Raw genomic sequence first — 18,851 nt, 5'->3', positions numbered from 1 at the left:
AAACATAACGATGAGCATATGAATGATAAGAGCAAAATGCCTTAGGAAGAGGGCCTATTATAGGGGGTCATTTAGTCCGCAGACCAACCAACATGTTTTTTTTTACTCCTAGAACGCAAATTTCTTTTATCGTCTCAATGTCTCCTGAAGACCGAGACCGCCATAAATTTCTTGGCCGTAGACTGCCAGATAATAAAGAATGTGCACACATGCCACAGACCAACTAAACACTCAAAATTGCCTTAAACCGCTAGACCGTCAGAGTATAAAAGACCATTTCTCGTGTGCTTGCATCAGAAATTAAATGAAAAAAAAAAAAAAAAAATTGCTATGTGTGCAAAAATTTCTATCTTTTCTTTCAGTTATGTCAATCATAATTTGAACCATGGCACCATGTATGTGCAATCTTATTTTGGATGTGATGTTCGAAATAATTTTTTTTTTACTTTCTTTGCCACATTTACGCTTCCTGTACCTATTTTTATGATGTCCCGCGACCGGAAAACATATAGAAACGAAAAGAAAAAATTCTCAGAAACTGAGAGTTATGGTAATTTATACTGAAATTTAGCCCATCCAGATCAAATAGAGAATTACAGTGTAAAATTGCAAAGAAAATAAACAAATAAAATTGTAACCTTGTTGAAATGTGGTGAAATTTCCAATAATTTGCGTGACCCGTCACACGACATGCACTGAAGCGAGGCAAATTCAAAGATCAGCAAAAATATGGGTGCCATGTTGATTTTCGCTGTGTTTTCTGCGGCAGCAATGAATGAAAGATGACTAATGCCATTACAGCTGGCTCTGATGCCTGGTCTTCTGTCACAGAACAAAGCATTTTTCTGGACGATGGCCTTAAATTTGTTGTCGAGGTCCTCCAACCACCTCCAATCTCCACCGAGCGCTCCGCATTCGTGGAGTGCATTTCCGATCACAAGTTTGAAACTTCATCAAACGCGGAACTCAGCAAACGTCTGTTGAATGCATGTGCTCTACAGCATGGCTCGTATTACAAGTTTTTCAACTATCGACAGCGTGCTTTACTTGGCCTTTGGCACTCACAGAAATCCAAAATACTAACAACTTTGTCGTCGAAAATTTCTCGCCCTCCCGCCGGTAGCCATGGTGGTCTGAAAGCCTCAAAGGGCGATGTAAAACCGAAAGGACAACTTCAGGATGTTTCTTTTTCCTCGCATGTTAGTCTTCTTCTCCTAGTTCCTATTCTACAGTCTCAAAGCCGGACAGATCCTTTGTTAGCAGGGCAATGTTCGGAATTGTTGCTGCAGTGTCTTCAAAATTGCGCGCCGAATTCTCTTTCGGTTGAACATGTTAGTTGCATTCAAGGTTTAGCTGATCTGCTCTGCAGTTGGTTGCAGCAAGCAAGCGATGAAGAAAATAAAAGTAGACACGACGAACTGGCTCGGTGTGGAGTGAAAAGGGAGAGTTTGGCGGCAGCACTCATCGCATTAGCTTGTGGAAGGTAACAATTTAATCAAATTGAATTGGCAATGAAATTTCAATTGTTTAATCAATGCATGGCATCTGGGAAAAAGTTGATGAGTTAAATGTGATATAAAAAACAATGCTCTTAACATTTGTTGGTTTTGCTAAAAGAGAGTTTTTTGTGTCAAACGTCGCCAATTGTCAGCGCTTAAGCCATTGTTTACATTGGGCAAATAAGCTTGATTTCAAGCTAAATGATTGCAGGTTTCCAACAATCAACTGATAATTGGTGACATCTTCATATTACCTTATTCTTACTAATTTTCGCGCGTACTTAATTTCGCGAAAATTTGAGAGCCGAATTTCACGAGTATTAATTTTCGTGATTGCAAGAAAAATTAGAAGGAAAGTGTATAAAATTTCACGATTTTGACAGTGTTTTATGTATTAGTCGTCAAAGGCTAAAGGTACCACTGGAAATACACAAAGGTCTGGCTCAGTGTGATTACAAGGAGTCTGCATACGGGGACTTTAGTGACTGTACTAAAGAGGGTTTGATCCAATTTACAAGCTCAAAACAGTAATCAGGGTTAGGGTGCCAGTCAAAAACAAGACAGAAAGACAAACATTTAAAATTTTTATTATTTTGATTTAAATATGGTGTTAATTTTCGCGCTTTTAAATTTTACACAATGTTTTTTTTTTCGTGCGTACTAAATTTCGCGATTATTTCGAAATTGCGAAAATCGCAAAATTTAGTACTCGCGAAAGTTACAGTAGAACCCCTATTAAGCGGCCACCCTCGGGGAAATGGCAACTGGCCGCTTAATAGAGGTTGGCCGCTTAATAGGGGTTTGTCAGAAATTAGCATAAGGTCTTTTAAGAAGGTTACATTATTACAATACAAAATAAGGTGAAAAGGAATAACGAAATCACATGAAGACGACAATAAACCTGTGTTTGAATGATTTTATCGGCCTTCACGATCTGAGCTTGTTGGAAATTTATTTAAATATCGTATATTACATTCTTATTGGCCGCTAAATAGAGGTAAAAACAATAGAAGAACACTCATCGGGACGGCAGAAAGCTGGCCGCGGCCGCTTAATAGGGGTGGCCGCTTAAAAGGGGTTTTATTTACAGTATTATACTGACAATATTTTCGGGAATTTAGTAACTGGCCGCTTAATAGGGGGTGGCCGCTTAATGGGTGGCCGCTTAATAGGGGTTCGACTGTAGTAAGAATAAGGTAATAAGATCGTAACTGAGATCTTGTTTGCATGCTATGCCATCAACATGTTATTACTGTGTCAAACTCAATGGACTATTTGTAGGTGGGGACAATGTGACCAACTCTATAAATTTGTATTATCTTTATGAATACAAGAAACAGCATGGTAAAATTGCACTCAGGCTGAACTGACTCTAACTGCTGGAACTAATCTGGATTTCCGTGAAAGCATATCACTACCTTTCTGGCCATAACTGGTTATCCCACCTATTCTTGTGTATTGATTTTTCTATAAACCATTGTTCCAAGAAACCATCCACCATTGCTCTCCAGGGCCTAGTACTAGGTAGAGAAGGGTCCGGGAAGAGGGGCGAAGGGGGGGGGGGGGAGAGGGTACTTGGAAAAGTTTGTGTTGGGGTGCTCTACTGGTGTCAAGGAACCTCTATGGTACTTGAAGTAGTACCCTTACGGGAGAGAGGTACTGTGAGAGTTTATTATATTTTCTGTACCAAAACTTGGGGGGGGGGGGGCTGATCCCCCCAAGGTTTTTTTGAAGTGGCTACAGCCCCCCTTCCCCTCCACTCCGCCGCCTATGATGTTCAGCTCTCAGACCCATGCTGCTCAATCCAGACTGAGAGGGCAAATGACTATCCATTTAACCACCTCACCTTCCACAAGAAATGGAAGGAGCATAATTAACCCTTTGGTGGACAAGCAAGTGAGATGTGTCTTCCATCCAGGGGTGTTTGAAATACTGGGATAAGGTTTGGTTGTATCGGCCACTTGGCTCAACACAGACTTAACCTTTTACCTGACATATACAGTGCATCCTTACCTTACGTACATAATTTTGTGGGTTACCGTACATTAGGTACCTTGTTTTGCCATTTTATTGCAAATGTCACAAAATCGTATTACCCATGGATGCTGTATAATATTATTTAGTACATTAATATTTTATTTGTTTCAACAGGCTTTCCATTCGACTGTTTATTCAAGTACTTGAAGTTCTACAACAGCAGGGGACAGCATTAGGCAAGCTGCCTGTAGGTGGTGTACTACAGAGAGCTGTAGACTATGAAAGGAAGGGTTCATTCAACGATCTTAGTGTTCTACGCACATCTCGTTTTGTCACCAGCTGGCAGTTTGAAATGATTTTAACAGAATCTGATGACTCCACAAGCAGCAATGACCAGATAAATACTCTTGTTTGTGATGGGAAGTTCTTGTACCTGATAAGCGGGGCTAGTAAAGGTCTGGTTAAAATTGGCACTGGAAAACGTGGAACTCTCAGGTAAATGTGATAAAAAAAACATTAAAATTGTCAATTTCATACTGATATGCATCAAACAAATACTGGTGTGAGGCTGACCATGGAGACTATTTTTCAAATGTGGGCAACCAGTTCTGAACTACTGAAACAAATCCAGTAGCAGTTGCCGCTGGATGAATAATTTGAAGCAAGGACAGGGCTGTCATTAAAGGTATAACCCGTAACACCTGTTACGGCTGAGTTCACTTACTGTTTCAGGTGAAGTTATCGATTATTGGTGTTATGTTACACTTGCACACCATGCGAAATGCTACCGGTGATAACTTCAATGTAACTTAATGACAGCCTTGAAGGAATACATAACATTGCCTATCAGTTGAACTGATGTACATTACATGACTGTACAGTTGAATCTCAATAACTTAAATCTTCAAGGGAAATTAAAAAAGGTTCAAGTAATCGGGGGTTTGAGTTATCAAGGGCAAAATTAGTAAGAAAATGACCTGGAGGGGAATCAAAAAAGGTTCAAATTAGTGGCAGGTTCGAGTTATAATTTGAGGGTTTGAGTTATCAGGATTTAATTTCAGTACAAAGCTGGTTGATGGCTTGTTAGAGACCATGGTGAGTGATTTCAAGAATTGTCTTGATACTACCATATGACTCTCTTCTTCTCAGTTAGACCTTGTATGAATCAACCCTAATGATTTCCTGATCATTTGGCTTTTTTAGGGGGACTGTGTACAGAAGAAATGCTGATCTCAAGGAAGGTTGGCTAGCCTTAGTACAAGACTGGTTGCTGTTCAGACCAAAGGAGTTTGACAATGAACCTACAAACATATGCTATGTACTGGATAAAATGTCTCTACAGGTGAGAAAATTCTTGATAGGAGTACAGTTGTATTTTGTTGTAACTTTTATTGTTTAGAGCAGTGTTCCAGATAATAGAGGGGTCTCAGAACAAAAAAGCCAACAAGCTGACCCAACAAATTACTGGCAAACCTCTGAGGATTTGGTAAGACCTAAGTATTAACCTGTCGCAATTCCTCATTGACACCTCGCTTTACAAACTTTAATAACTGGAACCCTGGTAGAAGATTGTCTGCTATTAGCATAAATTTTGAACCAGGCTAGAATTTATCACATTAAACATGACTTACCATCTTGTGATTACCACATTCTGTACTGTCTAAAATTATTAACTGAAGTTCTGTTAAGCGGCCTTCACACGACAAACTATTGGCCAACTTGTGTTGGCAAACTCAAGTTGGTGTGTGTGAACGACGCAGCAACAGCAAACAAGGTGGCCAACTGTTGGCGACAAAATAGAACTTGTCTCTATTCTCACCAACAGTTTGCCAACTTGTTCGCCAACTGTTGTTGTGTCGTTCACACAGACCAACTTGAGTTTGCCAACATGAGTTTGCCAACTTTAGTTTGGCGTGTGAAGGCCGCTTTAGTTACGTTATTTTTTGTTTCACTAGATAATACGGACAATTAAGCTTAAGAATGCGACTAAACCAGAAGTCTCAGATGAAGAGCAACCTCCTCCACAGCACAAAACTGTACAGTTTCTAAGTGACGAGGTTCACTTGTACTGGGTTTGGTCTGTAAAAACATCTGAGCAAGCTGATCAAGAAAATAGAAAAGTGGATTTATATTTACAAGAATTCAAGCTGGAACCAAGTGAGGATGAGCTTGATGTACTTGCTGCTCCCTGTGGTGACGCAGTTGTTGTGATGAAGAAAGAAGAACCTCCATCTTCTTTGTCATCTCCATTACCAGTCAGACGTTCACCTACAACTCCTACTCCTCAAAAAGATGCAGATGGTAAGTTTTGAGTAAGGTGGTTAGTGTTTTAGGTTAGCAGAGTAGTTAAATTTGTTGGGCAGTACTTCTAATAAATTAACATTCTGTTTACCTTCATTTACCGTAGTTCCATTTGGTATTAATTAATTAATTAATTAATTAATCAATCAATCAAACAATCAATCAACCAAACAACCACCGATTCATACACCCACCTAACCATCAATCCATCAATCAATCAATCAATCAATCAATTAAGGAACTAACCACCCATTAACCCATCCACCCACCCACCCATCAATCAATCAATCAATCAATCAATCAATCAATCAATCAGTCAGTAAGTCAGTCAGTCAATCAAGCAAGCATTTATTTAGTCCATCAGTCAGAAGTCAGACAGTCTTTCTGTCTGTCTGTCTGTCTGTCTGTCTGTGGGTGAAATTATGAGCAATATTAATCATTTGCATTGCTTTTCAGAGATGGTCAGCTGTGGATTAACAGTCAGTACTCTCAAGCAGTCAGCCATGTTTATCAGTGGTGACATGTTAGTCATTGTGGTTCCACAGCTTGCAAACTCTTCTGGACCTATGCTGCTTTCACTCAGAGGGCACAGAAGTATGACACATTTTTGATTTCATTTCTTTCTCTAACAAATCTACTTGAACTGTACATGTACCTTATGGTGAATGAAAGTATCATGCCCTTTGAAAAAAATTGTTTTCAAATGTCTGGTAACAGAAACGTTGAAGCCCACAACTGTTAATACATCAGGGGTGCAGGGCAGAGAGACCTCAACATCTTTCAATTTTAGGGCCTTGCATAAGGGTTTCTCCGCTTTTTATAAACCCCTTGCCTACCAAGGACGTATATATATACGTCCTCTCTGTTGTCACGTACGCAATGACCGAGGATGTATATATATATGTCCTCAACCAAAGGACATCACTGAAAGCCTGGTTGTTCGCGATGCCTTGAATAAGTCATCCCCGGTTGTTGAGAAAAGTCTGGCACTACTTTCGAAACACCGCTGACCCAATGAAATTGCTTTTTGCTCCGACAATTTTCAAAATGGCGGCTTGTGTGTGTGAAGGCAGAATGGACACAGATGAAGCTATTGCTGAAAATTTTGCCGATCGCCACTCTGATGTAAGCGATTTAAGTCACAGCAAATTAAAGCCAAGTGATTCTAAAGATTCTGAACAGAAAGAAGAACAAGGTGGCGAAGAAAAAGCCTTGATCGATCGAAGAAATTGAACCTCCAAATGCACATGGTCAAGGAGTTCGCCGGGGAGCTGTACGAGTCAACAGTACAGTAAGAGAATGCGGAAAAGGGAGAGGAACTCATTGTAAATGCTTAATCTAGGTGTACTTTAATATTTTATCTGAAAAGATGCTATTGCTTAGCCAAATTTAGAATCGCCATTAAAAATTCAATATGGCCGCTGGTTGCTTGGTGTGTTTGGCTCTGGTAGGCAAGGGGTTAATTCCTGGGAAAGAAGAGGTGAAGTGCATGAATGCTTTTCGCCAATAACTTAACATGATGATGCTACTGTAACAACTCTGGTGCACTTATTTTAGGTCTATTGCATCTCCTATGATAACATTAGCTTTCACCTAGAATTGCTAACAACTTGGTCAGGGAAAGTTTTTGTAAAAACTTAGGGTACTTAAGTTTTATTGGTGTCACTGGCTTTAGTTAATAGTTGGCATAAATTGTGTAAAGTTGTTTTTGTTTCTTACCAAAGTGTCTGTTTACATCCACTTTTTGCAGGTCCAACGAATTATTGTTTTTCAACCTTGGATGGTTCTTGTGTGAAGCATGAACATGTTGTCAATTCAGCCACACCCAAATGGCAAGATCTAGTGATCCCTGGCCTTAGTAAGTTAGTTTGTGTCTTGTCTGGTGGATAATGCTATCCACTGGATGAACTACAGTTCAGTGGAAAGTGTAGTTGGTTTTGTTAAATTGCAACCATTGGATAGTGGTTTATCTGTTGGATAGTATTATCTGTCCTTTTAATAACCGACCCTGGTGTACAAGTACTGTATGTAAATTGACAGAATTATAAACAGCACTTTGCAAACTGAATACCTGTAAACTACAGACTTTTGACTGTTTTATGAAAATTTATGACACCTAATAAAATAAATTAATGTGCTGTTTGCGAAACGTGGTCTACAGTTTACAAGTCTATTGTGTAAACTGAGAATTTACTTACAGTTTGCCATGCATAACCCATAGCAGAACAGTAGGTTTTTAGCATGGCATGCATGCATAGCTGTGACAGATTCTTAACTTTTGAAGCACAGTCGTGGTAATTTCTTTCAGTGTTATACCCAGCTACGCCGCCCAAGTGAGTCTTTATGTAGAAATATAGCATGATAAATTTTGCATTAACTGAAAAACTCGGAAAAAAAATTTCGAGTTCCAGATGGGATTTGAACCCACGACCCTCCGTGTTCTAGGATGGATGCTCTACCACTGAGCTACTGGGACTCTGTGGCGAGCAAGGGTGAAATGTGGGTCTTGACTAGAACCGCATCACGCAGTCACATAGTCAAATCAGTACAAGTACACATACATAGGACTCAAGTGATTTTTTGACCTTCAATGTTTACAGTCAACTCCCACTATAATGGACACTTTAAAGACCACAATTCAAATTGTCTTTTGTCATTGAAATTCACAGGTGTGTGTCAGGACTCTGTTAATGGCCGACTGTGGAGTTATGGTAGCAGTCACATAGGTGAATGGGTGGCTGGTGGATATCCATCTTGCAATCAAGTGTCTCAGCAACTTCAAACTCCTCCAAGCTTTCAATGTACCTGTAAGTGATTCTCTGTTTATGTTTATTAGAGATAAGGCTTGCCTCTTTTGTTATGCAATGTACAACTATTTTACACAGTCACTGACCTTCTTATAGGCTGATTTTCAAAAAATTCAGTCTGATGGGCATTCAAATCTATGTACATTTGGCAAAACAATGATCATTTTTATCAAATCTTCTAATTATTTCCTTGCAATTATCAGGCCATAACCGTGCAATGGGGATACAGCACTGATGTGTATTGTTTAGTAACTTCAGTAATGAAAAGCTTGACTTGGCTCATTCAGCACTCAGAGAGATAGGGTTTAGGGATTTTAAAAAGTGCTTTCCCTCTGGCATCCAATGCAGACCTGTTCGGTTGTTAAATAGTAATTTTTAAGCTTTACAGTAACTATATTTTGAATAATTTCATGACAGTAGGAAAATTTCACAAAGGCATGCTTTCAAATTCTAGCTGACCTTAAAAGATGTTCATTACCATCAGGTGGTTAATAGTTCTTTTAGCTTTTTGATGATGACAAAATTGCTAATTAAATAATTTTATTTATTTTTAACCCTACAACTATTAAAATACAGCTAAAACTGCACAAGATTTGCTTGACCCACTGGAGGCCTCAGCATCATTAGCGCATCAAGTTACATTCCTCTGTAGACGACTAGATGCCAAGATTCAGGTGGCTTTGATAGAAAATGATCATGACATTCCATTGTGCGACTCAGCTGATTTTCATAACAAACTGTTGAGCCACATCTGTAATGTACTAAATACTGCCATAACACAAGGCCAGCATGACATAACAATAGCCATGTTAGTTGCACTGCAAACTCTCATGAGACAAGTGTGCGCAGGATGGGCCAAGCTAGATGACAGCGCTGTTAAAGATACAAGGCTTCTTGTGTGGAAACTGATAAATGCACCGGTTGATTCGGTTGGAGCTGAAGTGAAGCTGGAGGCTTGCAATGTGTTAAAAGCAGGCCTGGAAGTGTTTTATCCCAGTGCAATGGACAGGAGTGCTTTACTGATGGTTCTTCTGTCTGAGGGGGAGTCTACGCCCAGTATGTTGGATTTGTTACTCACTGATATAGCTGAGCACATAATGAGCACTGATCCTGGAGTGGCAGTCAGAGGAAGGTACATGTCATAAATAAATGAAACATAAAAGAAATAGAGATTTGCAGTCAGTAGCAAGTCTGTAATCCATTATTGCAGATTTACTAGTCTTGGTTTTAATTAAGGTCATTGCCCCGAAATAGAACTGAACATAGATTTTCAACCAAACTTTGCCTACTTGCTGATTACCTCAAGGGGACTTAAATTTTGAAATAAATTAGTGGGGTCCCAATATTCGTTTAGGAGCATGAGGAACTTGTATATCCTGCATAATTCCTTAATAATTCCGTTGCGAGTACTGTCAAAGTACGCATTTCCAGTTATAATTTATTTTACATAGGAATTGATCTGTTTTCATTTTACAGAAAGAACGTGATCGCTACACACATAATATGATTAAAGATTGATAGGTCACCATTCTCGTTTACGAGAAAGAGACGATTTATTTTTCTCGCGGACTAAGCTGCATAGAAAAAGCCCCCATTTTGTTTATGTGCGCGAGCTAATTACACGTGTAATTCTGTGCAGAAAGGATGCGCAATGCAATACAGGGCAATGACCTTAAGAGAAGAAACTGTTCCAAAAACCAACATGTCAAGAAAAACTATCAGAGCAAGGTAAAACAAGATCAGGGCAACTTGAAGCCTTACACTTGTAGACTCGAAGCCTACAGCAAGCCTGATAGCTCCCCAAAGAGCCTTCTCAGCACAGTTAGCAAGTTGTTGGCCTTACCAACATATTTCCTTCTCTGGTATTCAATTATGGTTTATTCAAAGAGGAGTCAAAAATTGTTTTAATATAATTTGATTTGTTGAGTAGAAAGACACCTCTTTACTCGTCCGGTTGGATCTGACTTGTTTTGCTGCACATACTGTAAAAGACTATATGACAACAGGTCTTAGTGAAGGGCTTTGCTTGATTTTGTTGATCCCCTTTAGGCTGGCTGAAGATGTGGTGTTCCCAGCTCTCAAAGTATGCATCAAAGAGTCCAGTAATATGATCCTCCAATGCGGCAGTATGGATGATGAGGAATTTCAATCACTGGTGGCCAAGCATCCAGTTAGTCAATATAATTGATCCTTTGTAGAATCAGTGTACAGTTTATTACACTGAAGGTCTGGCATCTAATGGGGATGCACATTATTGCTGAGATTTCCTGCATGTGAATGATATAAGTACATGGGATTTTGTTGATTATAGGCCATTTCATTTCCAGCCATTCCCAGTACTTACAGGCAGAGCTTTTCCTTGTGTCCTCTCTATCCCTGTAACCTGGGTGATTTGCTGATAAAACCTTCAAAATCTCTTTAGTCATTTAATGTGGATTCACTCTACTGTTGAACATTATTTTGTATTTGGCTGTGGGCATGTAAGAGGAAAGTGTTGTACATGAAGTGTAACGGGCAATAATTATTTTATTACATGTTTAAAATCTCAGAACTAACATTAAAAGAAATATATGAGTATGACAGTGAGTAAAAAGATAAAAAGGTAAAGGTAAAGTAACTTTATTTATACACGGTTTGTGTTTAAAGCTAGAAGCTTGTGGGGCCGTGTATATGAAACAAATACTGAACAAATATAATATATTAAATAAACATAACATGGTTAAAAATCCCAACTGGCAGGAGGCAGACCAGTTGGCTATTTACAAGCATGACCGAGGATTTGAACTCGGGATGACCGAGAACAAATCCAGATAGTGGTCAGAACGGGACCTGAACCCGGGACCTCCAGATTTCAAGTCCAGCGCTCTAACCACTCGGCCACGCTGCCTCCTAAAGAGAAATAAAGAGAATAATTTGTTTTGACCATGAGACTGAAATGGTGGATAATATTAAATTAGCATGCACTCCTTGAACTCACTATTTAATTTTTTTTTTTTACGTAGGACCTTTCTCCAGTGCTGCAGTATCTTACAGCTGTCTTCATCACAAGCTGGAAAGAAGTTGTACTTTCTGATGAACAGGAGTTAGCTGTCAAAGTTGATGAGGTTTGTTTAGTTTAATCGTAATTTCCTCCTGATCAAAAAAACTGTGAGGAGGTATGTTTCCTATGAAATAAATGTGTGATAACCTGGAAAGTCTTTCTTGACTAGATAATTATATACTTTATCATAGGAGGCTAGTGATATAGTTCTCAAGCAACATGCAAAGATAGCTTACTGACTACTTTTATAATCATGATAGCACTTCCTTAATCAGTTCCTCTTTTCATTTCAGGTTTTTAAGGACGTGGTGAAACGAGTTGAATGTCAAAAGTTGTCATTGAAAATTTTAGAAGCTTGTCAAGAGGTATGTTGTGGCTCCATTCTTATCGTTTTCATAATGATATTTTGGTTTAGTTCAATATCTTGGGTGTTATCCTGCTAAACACTTCATTAAGCAGGCTACACTGCCTTGAAAGGTTACTGTCATTGGGTATCTTCTCAAAAGTGCAGTAAATACAGTTTCCTGATTATGAAGTTTCTATATATAAATGTATGTATAGAAAAAAAATATTTATAGTGTTTTGCATGTTGAAAGAAAGTTTTGAAAAAGTTCAAAGAAATCTGAGCCAAAGTCAAAAATGCAGAAAACCTTGGCTTTTTATTGCACCGTAATCCTCTTTCATCCTTTAGTTTGGGAAATGCCAAGTATTGTCTTGGCCTATATGTCAACACACATTAAACTTTGTATAACTTGTCGTACAAGTTAAACAAACTGATTTTAATGAGCGACTTTTTAATTATACCTATGTTAAAAATTCTTTCTAGATTCTTGATGTAATTCTAGAAGTTCTTTCCAAACTGTCAGTGGAATACAAAGGAGATATTAAATCAAGAGTTGAAGGCCTGGAACATGTAATGAAGGCCACACTCGTGGGACAGACTTTACCATTACTGGCATCAGTTGTGTCTTCTGAGAAATGTCTTAGATTGCCAACAGCTAAGAGCTTTCTGCCAGCTGTGACTAATGTAACAGTGACTGCAACAAGGGTGAGAAGAAAAGCTAAATATTGTTAGTAGTGAAAACTCTTTATGCATTGTTTTGGTCTTGAAATGAAGAGTGTTCCTTCATGTATCTAATGTTTACGTACTAGTGGTTTGCATTCTAGCTGCCTCGTTTTTTTTAACCCTCATCGTCATCCCCACTGGCTTCTTCGTCAGATGTGTCAGTAGAGTTAAAGCCAGCAGGTGACTGATAGATGGATGACTATTTTAAACCAAAAGAGGACTGAAAAAAGAACAACTGATTTGGGTTAAATTGGTGTTTTGACAGTTTGAATGCTTGTAACTTTTAAAGGATTTTGTGTGAAGGAGTTTGGGGGCTGGCAAGATAGTACTCTCTGGTACTTGTTTTCCAGTACCTCTTTCCAAACAAACCCTTTAGAATTTTTTTTTTTTTCAAGGATTCAAACTGCCACAACAAATTCACTCTGGGACTTCAAACTTGACTATTTTACTAATCTATAGCGCTCAAGATTTCCATTTCTGTATTTGTTAAGGTATAACTGTCCATAACCAACCTGCGGAAAATAAGTTACGAAAATGAAATCTGTAACCATTGAGAGATGGTATGTGGACTTTCATCACGTTTCTAACTATAGCCCTGACTAGTGCAGTTGTTAAATTGATAAATTAAAAAAAGATGGTAAATTTTTAAATGGCCTTGCTCACCAAGTCTCTCCATAGCTAAGTGGATAGGGTGCCCACCTCCTGTTTGAGAGGTGATGGATAGTCCCACGCTCGTGACATGATGAACATTGCATCTTTCTCACTGCCGTTGTTTTCTTCAGGTGGCCTACTTCATATCTGAATTGAAATCACCTGGCGAGGATTCAGCTGAAGGCACCACCAGCAAGCCTTCTCTGTCATCCCCTGCTGTCCCGTCACCATGGTCAAGCCCTCGTAAAGTGGAGAGTCCTCATCCAGTCAGAGACGACTGTCAGTGCTGTAAAACAGTGGTACTTCCAGGGGCATCTTGTTTGTACGTCGAGTTTGATCCAAGATGTGCCACGCAATACGATTATGATAAGGTAAGGCAGGTCAGAGTTACCATTATGGGATGCCCATTGCTTTGTCCACACAACAAGTGCTTTTGAAAAAGAAAGATATCTGGTTAAGCGAAAGTAGACGTTTGAAGGCAAAGAGGGAAAGGTGAAGGAAGCACTCAATTTGCCGTCCTTTCCCAAGTTGTCACGTTGACTAGTCCTCTTCTAGTCTTTGAAATGCCCCACCCCCCCCCCCCGGTTGAAAATGCAATTTTAAAAACCACTTGCCACTAGACTTTCTTAAAATCCGTTTTAAGAGTCGACTTGTGGCAAATCTAACCTGCCACTTGCTAGTACAATGTATTAGGGTATCACATAAACGTTTCCTATTTGTCTTGACCTGGCCACATTATTGTTAGAGCTACATATATATCATTATGTAAATTCCCATGCAAATCTGACACACACCTTTTGTTATCTTTAACCAATCACTCATCACCAGGTGATTTTGAATACTGGCAAGACCACCAGTGGTCGAAAAATAGCGCAGTATGCAAACAGTATGTAAACTACTTACACTTTTGTCCAACAAGTTCTTTCAGCAACACTTTTGTCCAACAAGTTCATACCAACACTTTTGTCCAACAAGTTCTTTCTCGCCCTATATACTACTTTCATACTCACCCTACTGTCATACTCGCTAATAATCGGTTTTCACTTGAGTGTCGAAAGTAAATCGCATTTACTTTGGTTTTGCATTACAACGCTTAGTGATGGGTTTAAAAAAATCGCGCCACTTTCTCATCCAATCATTCAATCAGAACTAAAACCAGTCGTAAATCGCTCAAACACGTTTTCCCGCTCTTTGCGTCGTCTACGTGTATTTCAGTGTTTGGAGTTTTGATTGGTTCACAAGATTGTCTGTGTCCTTTGATTGGCCAGAGTGATTATTTTGGTTTTGGTTTACGACACTCAAATAAAAACCGCTCTGATGTTATCAACCAATCCCTTATCCTCAGGTGATTCTGTATGCTGGCAAGACCACCAGTGGTCGCAAAGTAGCGGAGTATGGTGGCAACTCGTTCGGTATTGGCGGCAGAGGAGTGGTACGGCTGGGCTGGCCCAAGGAAGCCGTTAAGGTGGAAGGTGATGCAGTGACTATATCTTTTCAGTTGAAGAGTACAAGAGAGCGTAACACACCTGACAGTGCTGTGTGGGGATTTAGCTGTATTGTTAGCACCAAGGTAGGTTACTTTTCGTCATCAGAAAGGGTTATTTTGTGCAAAGGTTTATTTACCTTTGTAATGTACTGTTTCTTGTAATGTACGAAAGCGATAGGTTTCCACTGAAGGAGCTGTTAGGCTGCGTCTGTGGTCCATTTAAACACTCAGCTGATTAGCAACTTGTGAATTTGGAAAGCTACCATTTCAAGTGTGAGCGCTTTGTCGGAGCAAATTAGGATGTTATTATACTCCATCTACGGGTCATGTAGCTGCTCTAGCAAAGTCTCACATGAATGGCTTGCTACCCTTCGAGAAAACAACAGAACAAACAACAGGAAAAATGCCCCTAGCCCCCCAAAACAATAGCAACTGCTACGCTAGAGAGCCATTAGAATTATGATTTAACAGTTTTTAAAAATCTCTCTCTTTTTACGTTTTTAGGAGCACTGTGAAAAATCTTCCCAGCTACCATTCTTTGACGACTTGTGCCTAGGCCTCTCTTTTCTCACACACAGCTTGCTGAACGTTAGGTACCAGGGCCCTGCTCACACTGAAGCAGAAGATGCCTGTCAACATTTGCTTGATTCCAAGCTACTGCAAAGGTAAGGAACACTTTTGACAATGGTTTTTCCTTTGAGATAAACCTCTGTGGGCTTAAATTAACTGCAGAATACCCTGCCACTCGAACTAAATTCCATGTAGCCGGCTACGTGGTTGTGGACATCATAGAAGAAAGACAATAATACTTGTCTCTGCAGCCTTTTAAAACGTTGTGCTTCGAACATAGCTACAGTTCTGCATTGATTAGGGATTTCCTTGTAAAAGCACGTAAAGCGTTTCCAATTCATAATCTCTGATCAAAAACTTGCTCGGTAGTTACTTAGCAACTTCTTAAGTATAATCCACGACGTCATTTTGACTGAAGAAGTTACTCTTGAAGGTGTTGAAAAGTGTACAGTGCTGAAACGAATGGCTGAAGTTTTGTTCCAAATTTTAAGCCACTTGAGTCACGCAAGAAGGCGTGACTTGGCACCCCACTTAGGTCACGCTTTCTCCTGTGTGACTAGCTAAAGACGGACTGCTTGCAGGCAAGAATTGCAGTATATATCCTTTGTTCTATCAGGTGTGTATGGCCGACTGGTGCTGAAGCAATGTCAGCATCAGGGAATTCTGGCATTACCATTACTGTTGAGTCCGATAGAGGTTCTACAACAAGTCTTGACAGTATCGTGTCTAAAACAAGCTCCAAACTTTCTCCTGAGCTTTTGAAACGTCTAAGAACTACAGCAGGTAAGTGTCGTGCTTGTGGGAATAAAGGCATATTGTTGACACTCTTAACTCTTTGTCGAAACTGTTATTTTTTCTTGGGAATAAAGAAACTTACCAACAAGGCAATGTTGTCTTGATGTAAAATCTTAGACCTAACATTAAAATAACTGTATGCAGGGTTCGTACGGGTCAAAATCAATTAGGCAGGTTATTTTCTGTGAAGAAAAGGGTAAAAACGTACCCGAAATCCGAAATGTTTGAAAATTTCAAAAAAAAAATCGGTCAAATTTAGGTCATGGAAAACTTTGAGAAGTCATGGAAAAGGTCATGTAAAGTCATGGAATTTCAAAAACTGAAAAAGAGTACGAATGCTGTGTGTGGCAAATATAAGGAGAAATGATGCCAAAAACATGGATACCGTCTGCTCTCTGTGTGGAGTCACGTGGTTCGCTTTACTTGGTAATAGCCCAATTTCGATATTTTAAAATTCAGCTTAAAACAATAGACATCACTACGAGGCTCCGGGGAATAAACCCCACAAACTCTACAGTTTGGTCCCCGGAGCCTCGTCCTGAGGTCTATTGTTTTAGGCTGAATTTAAATATATCGAAATTGGGCTATTAGTCCTGTTTTAGGAACAAAAATTGAGTTAAAAAGCGTCAGTGAGCAAGCTGTTGGAAATGGTTAGGTCATGTTGTCAAACCCTGCAATTACGTGAGAGCCCGAAACGTGGAGCAGATAGAAAACGGTAGAGAGGGAAAATAAGAGAGAAAACTTTGAGATCCTCGGCAGGTTCAGTAATCGAGAAAATAACATTTCGTGTGTTATTGCTTCTACTAAGGTGTACCACCCCCCACCCTGCGTCCCAGCCTGCGACAGGCCCTCCAACCCGAAGCCATCGAGGAGGTGGTACTGAGGTGCGTCATCAACCACTTGGGACTTACCAAGACTGTGCACGGACTGGAGCTTCTACAGGCGACAGAGGTAGAGGGTGAGGAGTACAGATACCTATGCAGTGTGATGAAGGAAGTGTTCAGCCGGCTGAATGGTTTGATACGACAGCTGCAGACCATGGCTGAGATGGAACAGAAATGGGCTCATGAGCTGGATGATGTGCGGGAAGGAACCCTGCAGCCGAGCGCTGCCTTCTTCAATGACTTCCACTTGCAAGAGGTACTTGCTTTTATCCACTTTTATGTTTGGCTGTGTGGATATGTCAAAGGCACCCAAAGAGAGTTAAACGTACCCAGGGTGACCGTCATTTTCTCGAGCTTACAGGACCTTTTTTTGTTCCTTTTCTCAGTATTTTCTTGTTTTACAGGCCAAGAGCAAGGAACTCGAATTGTTGTGCTCACTGAAAAATGTCGAGTTCGACCCAATAGAACAGGAGCAATCTGTGGGCAAACTCATGTGAGTGTAATGCTATGTTTTTATTTAAAATAATACATCATTTCACCGAAGGTTTTAACTTGCTTTGTAGACTGTTTGACCTATTTGAAATCATTTAAACAAACGTTAGAAATTAGTCACTGCTGGAGATAAAAGAATTAAATAAAATACATCGAGGGAAGATAAGAACATCAAGCATTTTATTCAACTTCTTCTTGTAACTTCCTTGTCTGCCATCCCTCTAGAGAGCGTCTGGAAACAGAAACTAAGGGAGAACGGCAAGAAATCGAAAACGCATTGGACCTGATGCCAGTTACCAAGAAGTTTCTGTTTTCCATCATGGAGTGTGCAGAGCTACTGTGTAACGTGACAATTGAGTCCAGTGGTAGTAAAGCCGCTCCAGAGAGAAGCATCTCTCATAGCAGTTTTACACCAGATCATGGACCACAATCACAACACGGTACGTAGTTTTCTTTAGCCATTCTTTGGGCTCGTCACGCAATCTGGGAGGACGGATTGCGTGACGAACCAAACAATCACAACATGGTGGTTTTGTTAGACATTCTTTGTGCTTGTCACGCCATCTCTGCAAGGAAAGATCGCATGATAAATCAAAAGAGATGTCTTAGTAGGAAGCTACGGTTTTTTAAGTTTAAGAGTTGTCCCTTTTCCCCTCGTCTTTCGTCAGCTGTGGATAATAAAAAAGTTTATAAGACTGCAACAAAGATAGCCATTATGAAAGAAGTCGAAAACTTCAGCGTAAAAATTTCTCAAGTTAATCGTTCGTAAATCATAAATCCGTCTCAATTTTTCTCCAGTGAATCTGTCGTCAGGAATGAGTAATCGCAACAGAATTTGTTCGAGAGTTAGCTCTGCAGATTGCTGCTGAGCGTTAGCTCTCTGTTAAGGATGATTTCCAGTCCGTACTGCGCAATCTCCGCCTGCAATGTTTGTGAGTCTCACAAACAGAAGAATGTTTACTAGCAAAAATAAAAATTCCGGGACAAAACTTACCTTTTTCTTCATTATTAACGCCAGATATCCTTGCAAAACAATAATAACGAGTAAAAGAAGCTGGACGGTATTTCAAACGATCCGTAATGGCGAACTAAAAAACTTCATGTACGCTATCACCGAAGTGTAACGTTTCAACGAATTCAAAACAAAAATGAAAACAAACCCTGAGTCTCCGCAGTACGGACTGGAAATCATCTTTAAGGAAACCATATCACACGAAATAAAGAAGAAATGTTTTTCCCCAATGTGATTCAACGGCCACGATTTCAGTGGAAAAAGTTAATGC

At 39.7% G+C, this 18,851-nt stretch overlaps 2 protein-coding genes across 2 annotated transcripts in view; both read left to right on the top strand.

Moving 5' to 3' along the window:
• The window catches only part of LOC144645296 (heterogeneous nuclear ribonucleoprotein L-like), a 103,164-nt gene that overhangs the window by 83,586 nt on the left and 727 nt on the right, over nucleotides 1-18,851 (top strand). The gene's annotated exons all lie outside the window — the stretch shown is intronic.
• The window catches only part of LOC144645252 (putative E3 ubiquitin-protein ligase HECTD4), a 64,795-nt gene continuing 46,669 nt past the window's right edge, over nucleotides 726-18,851 (top strand). Inside the window, exons 1-19 of the mRNA XM_078504739.1 lie at nucleotides 726-1,483; nucleotides 3,651-3,971; nucleotides 4,680-4,818; nucleotides 5,432-5,777; nucleotides 6,234-6,371; nucleotides 7,528-7,635; nucleotides 8,447-8,582; nucleotides 9,159-9,716; nucleotides 10,634-10,754; nucleotides 11,587-11,688; nucleotides 11,918-11,989; nucleotides 12,451-12,672; nucleotides 13,473-13,712; nucleotides 14,687-14,911; nucleotides 15,332-15,492; nucleotides 16,014-16,180; nucleotides 17,001-17,332; nucleotides 17,481-17,569; nucleotides 17,794-18,008. Coding sequence (XP_078360865.1) covers nucleotides 783-1,483; nucleotides 3,651-3,971; nucleotides 4,680-4,818; nucleotides 5,432-5,777; nucleotides 6,234-6,371; nucleotides 7,528-7,635; nucleotides 8,447-8,582; nucleotides 9,159-9,716; nucleotides 10,634-10,754; nucleotides 11,587-11,688; nucleotides 11,918-11,989; nucleotides 12,451-12,672; nucleotides 13,473-13,712; nucleotides 14,687-14,911; nucleotides 15,332-15,492; nucleotides 16,014-16,180; nucleotides 17,001-17,332; nucleotides 17,481-17,569; nucleotides 17,794-18,008 — 4,393 coding nt within the window. The 5' untranslated portion in view covers nucleotides 726-782. The remainder of the gene's footprint in view (nucleotides 1,484-3,650; nucleotides 3,972-4,679; nucleotides 4,819-5,431; nucleotides 5,778-6,233; nucleotides 6,372-7,527; nucleotides 7,636-8,446; nucleotides 8,583-9,158; nucleotides 9,717-10,633; nucleotides 10,755-11,586; nucleotides 11,689-11,917; nucleotides 11,990-12,450; nucleotides 12,673-13,472; nucleotides 13,713-14,686; nucleotides 14,912-15,331; nucleotides 15,493-16,013; nucleotides 16,181-17,000; nucleotides 17,333-17,480; nucleotides 17,570-17,793; nucleotides 18,009-18,851) is intronic.

The sequence above is a fragment of the Oculina patagonica genome, chromosome 3 (genome assembly GCF_052425735.1).
Source record: "Oculina patagonica isolate OP01 chromosome 3, crgOcupat, whole genome shotgun sequence".
Lineage (NCBI taxonomy): Eukaryota > Metazoa > Cnidaria > Anthozoa > Scleractinia > Oculinidae > Oculina > Oculina patagonica.
The sequence above is the reverse complement of the archived record's forward strand: the minus strand, read 5'-3'. Positions and strand labels throughout refer to the sequence as shown.